Consider the following 6054-nt stretch of genomic DNA (forward strand, 5'->3'; position numbering starts at 1 on the left):
AGCAATACATGCACTCGAAACCAATTAAATCTGGTAAAACATATAGGTTGTTTTGTGATTCTGTTAGTAGATAGGTCTGGAATATACAATTTTAAACTAAAAGTATATTTTTTTACTATTCTTTTACTACTATTCTTTTATTTTTGTGTTATTTCTTTTTTTATTTATTAATATATAATGAAAAAGTGCTAACTAACTGCACCAAAAATGAGAAAAAATATTTGCAGGTAAACTCTGCATAAACAAGTTACTCAAAGTTTTAGTTACTACTCGTCGAAATAAAAGAGATCTACGATGGCTATAAGTCTAGAGCAGTAAAAAAAATTAATAATAAGAATAAGCACATAAATTATCTGTATAAAATCTCCACATATTAAGATTTGTGGTTACAAAAAAAAATTAGTAATAAGAATAAGCACATAAAATATCTGTATAAAATCTCCACATGTTAAGATTTGTGGTTGCAAAAAGTGCTCCTTTCTTTTTACATGTATATTTATATTACTATTATTCTTGTAATAAAAGGATTAAAGTTTTTAAAATTAATATTTTATAATGGTTAAGTATATATATCAACAATCCTAATGTTTTCAATTTAGTTAAATTTTCAATGCCATCCATATATTTCACTTTGCTGTGAAGAAATAAGTTTTAATTAGTTCAAAAATGACTTCACCTGCTGAATAAATCTCAACTTTTCCTGCAAATAACATAAACTTTCTGTTAAATAAAGTAGAAAATTATGTTAAAAAATAAAAAGAAAAATTTACATAAAATTCACATTAAATTAAAATTCTATTAACTTTTTACTCTATTCTGCTCTGTAGGCTACATCACCATTAAGGATATGAAGCCAGAACTTGGTCCAAAAGTTGAACGAAACGAATGGGGAGATTTAATTAAACATTATTGGATTATTTTGCTGGTTGTTTTGATTGTGGGTTTGCTGGTCATATCGATGCCAATTATTGGGTAAGTCATGTTGCCCCTGTTACCAATATTAAACATTTTTTTTTCATTTTCCTTTTATAAACATTGTTTTTATCATCCTTACTACGTATTTATTTTTTAGATTATGCTTTTGCTGCTGCCGTTGTGCTGGTGCTTGCGGTGGACGTTCGGAGCCGTTTGATAAAAAACATGATACTTGTCGACGTGTATTTCTCGGTTTCCTGCTCATACTGTTAGCCACAGGCATTGTGTGAGTAAATCAATGTAACACATATCCGCTTTCATATTGAATTTACCAGGAATATCAGTTTATTTTGAGCTTTTAACTAATTTGTAACTATATGTTTTTCCCCTTCTTTACTTTTCTGCTTCGTAGTTTTGGAGTTATTATTGCATTCGCTACCAATAGCTACATGCAAATGGGCGTTGACAGCGGCACTGATGCGGTACGAGCTGGTAGTGCTGATACACAAAAATTCCTTGGTGTCACCTCAGAACAAATTGATCATATCTTGGTTACTAACTATAAACAACTCTCGGATCAACTCGAAAACATTTTAAGGGGTAAATTTTATGCACTAAACTGCATTCTTATTAAATTTATTTAATATGTTAACACGACGAAGATTTATTTGTAAATAGAAAAGTGTTAAATAATAGTGAATTACAACAACATTTTATTTTTCAATCGAAAAATATTGAAAAATATGATACCTGTTTTGGACATTGCCAAATAAACATTATTAGTGGGCCTTTGGAAATATTTTTTTTTAATATTTTGTCGTTTTCGAATAGTTTTTAGACTACAATTACCAAGGGTTTAACAGCGTATATCGCTGTTAAATTTGTCGAAAATAGTACTTGATTTATTTTATTCAAACTAAGAGTTTTAGGAATTTCACTTGCTGTGTTATATTAAAATGAACGCATAAACCACAGCTATATATAATTGCGATTTACTTTTATAATTTTAGACATTAGATATAAATTATATATATAATGTTATAATTTATTATTCTTTTTATCGTTTCAGAAACATCTTCATTTATTATAACACAGTTAGAACGAAAGTCTATGGCGGTCTCGTTGCAATATCTGACAGATTTTCTAGCGAAGTTACCAGAACTACGAGATAAGCTGCAGCATATGAAGACAATAACAAATGAACTGCGTGTTTATGCCTCTCAACTGAGTGACGGTTAGTTGTGAAAATAATTAAAAGTAATTAAATTTGTTAAATAAATAATTCTCTTTAAAGGTTTACGCGGTGTTAAACGTGACTTGCTTCTTATGCTCACTAAATGTAATCAAGAAGCCTGCCAGGAAGTTTTAACAAAATACGAAATTGGCAAATTGGATGCAAATGGCATACATTATGATCAGGTAGGCAGTAAATTAAGTTATTTACAAATACGTATATATAAATATAAATTTATGGTTTATATATTAAATATTCTGTAAGCATTTTATTGATTCATTTAATGCATTTATTAAAAATTTATTTATCATGCTGCATGAAGATGGTAGACAGATACTTTCCAAAGGTATGTTATAACAAAGTATTTTATTAAAAAGAAAAAAGAAGAAAATGTTATTTAATATTTTGTTATAAATAAAAGAAAAAGTGTGTTTGAAATATATTAAGATACTTATTTGTTTAATTTATTATTCATATCACAGCATATTAACAACTTTCATTTATTAGAAGTGTTGCTAAAAATAATTTTTTACAGCTTAAATGTAATGTCTCCTTAAAAATGAATTTACCATTCAAGATAAATAATTTATTCATGCTTGAAATTTCATTATGGGAACAAATGATGATAAAATAAATTTCGTCAATTTTTATTGACGTAAATCATACAAAGAAATTTATGCTATTCTATTTACTGCATACTTAAATAGTTAGATAATTGTTAATTTTTAATCCCTCTACTTAAATTAAATTAGATGTAATGTTGATGATTTAAGTTTTTATTTAGACGTGCTTGAATTTTGTGGAAACCTTACTATCTTCGACTGCTAAACGTGGTCTGTATCTTTTCTTTTAAAAACTTTTAGTGAATTTTTCACGTATAACTCTAAGACTCCATATTAACAATATTTGAATGTAAAAGATTCCCTTGATAGGTTCGAATTTATCTCTATTCAGATAAATTCAGCAGCAGAATCGAAGTCAAATTCGATTATGATTCGCTCTGTTCAGGTACATAAAATTATCATCTGAGCACAAACTTAGATTTATAATACTTACCTATTTCCTCAGCTATATACGTTACACTATATCCCATTACGTTACTTACCCATTCCACCATATTAATCTGTATGATTATTTTAATATGCGTTATGCATTTACAGTATAATGTATGGTATAATGCGAATTTCTTTTCCAGACTAGGAAACTTAATCATTGAACATGTTTTTAATTTTGTTACTTAGGTACCTAGATTTCAAATGGAGGCGGCTGTCAATAAGACAGATTTATAGAAATTTAGGAAGCCATTCGAACTCTTCATAAAACGCGAAGATTATTTGACATTTCTCTGTACATAAAAAGATTATTTAACACCAACGTTAAAGCCTTCGGCTTGTATGACAAGGCGCAACTTTTAGAAGTTATTACCATGCGTTTGTGAAGTAGCGAAGATATTGTCCCTTGTCCCTGTTGGAAAGATCGAGTCAAGCTTAGTCATCTGCATAGACGAGTACTACCAGTAACTACGAGAAATAGACCCGGCTGCTTACACATCTACATCCTTCCCCTATTCCTATATAACACCCCTAACTCCTCTTAATTATTCTTACACTCCACCATAACCTATATATTCGTTTTTGAAATCCATTTATGTTTTCTGCGCTAAGGGTCCTTTCAGGTTACAACAACTACAACTACCACACCACTTTTATTATCCATATAAACGATCAAATATCACGGGTTATAACAATACAAAAAAATTAGTAAAACATCGGAAAACATCAAATAAAACTCAAACGAAAAGATTAAACTGTTATTTTGTTTTATTTGTTGTTATTTAAATAAGATGAGCCAATAAATTAAATATATTCTAACTTAAGAAATGCATCACTAACAACAAAATAGAAATTTATTTTATTTAATAATATTTACTACAGTAGTATATGTTGAAAAGCTCCTTTATTATTTCTATAACATCAAAGTAATTTAGTAACTCAGCATTAAGATCACGAGATGCTGAATATGCAACACTTCTCATAAACATTCATACAAAATAAATATTAATTTAATATTTTTGTTAATATGAAATTAATTAAATATTTTTATTTTCATAGTTACCTGATGTTACCGAAATAATTGAAAATTTGGAACAATTAATAAATGACAACATTGCCGCTGCAGGCAATCGCGGACGAACTGCTCTGGACAACATGCGTAAGCATTTGAATGAAACAATCGCTAAACACACACCACAAATTATACAGGCAATTAACAAAGCTGGTAAGTGTAGCAATTTGTTAATAAAAAATAATAATGTATTAAAAAATGTATATAATATATATGGTTTACAGGTCAAAGCTTCCAGAAGGCTTCTAATGATATTAAAACTGAATTGAAAAAGATTTCTAATTTAATTGGTACTAAAACTGACAAATACACTGGAGTTGCAGATGACTATCTTAATGAATATGGACCATATCGGTTCTATATTGGCATAGGAGTTTGCACAGTTTTGTTGTTGGTAAATTAATTGATAACTATAGGAGTATGAATTGTTTAATTAAATTATATTTTTTCTAATTATTAGATACTTATTTGTTTAGTAATGGCGTTACTATGTGGTATTTGTGGTAAACGGCCTGACGGTTATGGTGATGATTGTTGCAATAAAGGCTCCGGATCACGCTTCCTCATGATGTAAGTGCGAAGTATTTATTCATTTTAATTGATGTGATCTTTTAACTGTGACCTTTTTATTGCAGCGCTGTGGCATTAATTTTCTTGACATTATCTGCTATTGCTTTGGTTTGTCTAGTACATTTTATTTTAGGTTTAGTTGCATATCGAGGAGTGTGTGTACCATTGAAGTAGGTTTATAATTACATTACTTATCGAAATTATAATTCAATCATTAATTCAAACTATTTTCAGGGATCCACAAAACGATGAAATTTTTGCACTATTGGATAATTCAATTGATTTGAATAATGTACTATATCCTTCACAAGGCAATGGCAAGGCTGCTTCAGGAACTTTACCACCATTCCGTATATCGCATGCTATAACATCCTGTAAGGCGAATAATACCGTTTTTGAGGTTTTGCGTATACAAAATCGTATAGATATTCAAGAAATAAATGAATATCCTGCACAATATAAAATTAATCAAACTCTTGATAATCTCGTAAATGGCATTGATTTTGATAATGAGAATATAGAAATACTTAGTGATGCGGATAAAGAACGTATTCTTCAAATGGGCAACTCGGCGATCAAATACTTCGATTCAGGCCAATTTATTGATAACCTAAACGATACCATAACTAAACATTCCCTTACCGAGATTTCTGAAAAATTGCGACAAACTGCATCACGTATCACTAGTAGTGAAATGAAAGATGTACAAGTGAGTCTGCGCAATCAAGCATTACATCTTGAGACATATGAGCAAAATCTTGTTATACCCATGAAAAACCAGTCATCCCAGTTAATTAATTTAGCACGTGATTTAGATAAAATATTACGTTATAAGGAGCATTCATTCCAAGAATCAATACCATTATTAGTAAATGAAATTGATCGTGCACAAATATTTATTGCAAAGGATGGCAGACAGTTTGTTAAGGAAACTGCTGAGAGTTTAGTTAATTATTTCTCTAGTGAAATTGTACGCTTCTTAGGCATGGTTGTGGATTCTGTAGAAAATAAGATTGGATTGTGTGAACCATTAGCTCGAGTATATGATGCGGGCGTTGTTGCTGCTTGCAATCGTATTGTAGATCCATGGGTAAATTCTTAAAATTTTTAAAATTATATGTATAGTAAATAATTAAACAATTTATTACAGAATGGTTTCTGGGCTGGTGTTATAGTATGTGTTGTGCTTTTCTTGCCAACCCTTATTGTAG

General features: G+C 29.5%; 1 protein-coding gene across 1 annotated transcript in view; it reads left to right on the forward strand.

Annotated features, from left to right (window-relative positions):
• Nucleotides 1–831: 831 nt before the first annotated feature.
• LOC119677208 (prominin-like protein) overlaps nt 832–6054 on the forward strand; it is an 8455-nt gene continuing 3232 nt past the window's right edge. Inside the window, exons 1-12 of the mRNA XM_038088482.1 lie at nt 832–972; nt 1073–1201; nt 1328–1515; nt 1985–2149; nt 2210–2334; nt 2472–2495; nt 4261–4426; nt 4498–4667; nt 4734–4843; nt 4909–5013; nt 5078–5933; nt 5994–6050. Coding sequence (XP_037944410.1) covers nt 848–972; nt 1073–1201; nt 1328–1515; nt 1985–2149; nt 2210–2334; nt 2472–2495; nt 4261–4426; nt 4498–4667; nt 4734–4843; nt 4909–5013; nt 5078–5933; nt 5994–6050 — 2220 coding nt within the window. The 5' untranslated portion in view covers nt 832–847. The remainder of the gene's footprint in view (nt 973–1072; nt 1202–1327; nt 1516–1984; nt 2150–2209; nt 2335–2471; nt 2496–4260; nt 4427–4497; nt 4668–4733; nt 4844–4908; nt 5014–5077; nt 5934–5993; nt 6051–6054) is intronic.

This window comes from Teleopsis dalmanni, chromosome 1 (assembly GCF_002237135.1).
Source record: "Teleopsis dalmanni isolate 2A chromosome 1, ASM223713v2, whole genome shotgun sequence".
Classification (NCBI taxonomy): domain Eukaryota; kingdom Metazoa; phylum Arthropoda; class Insecta; order Diptera; family Diopsidae; genus Teleopsis; species Teleopsis dalmanni.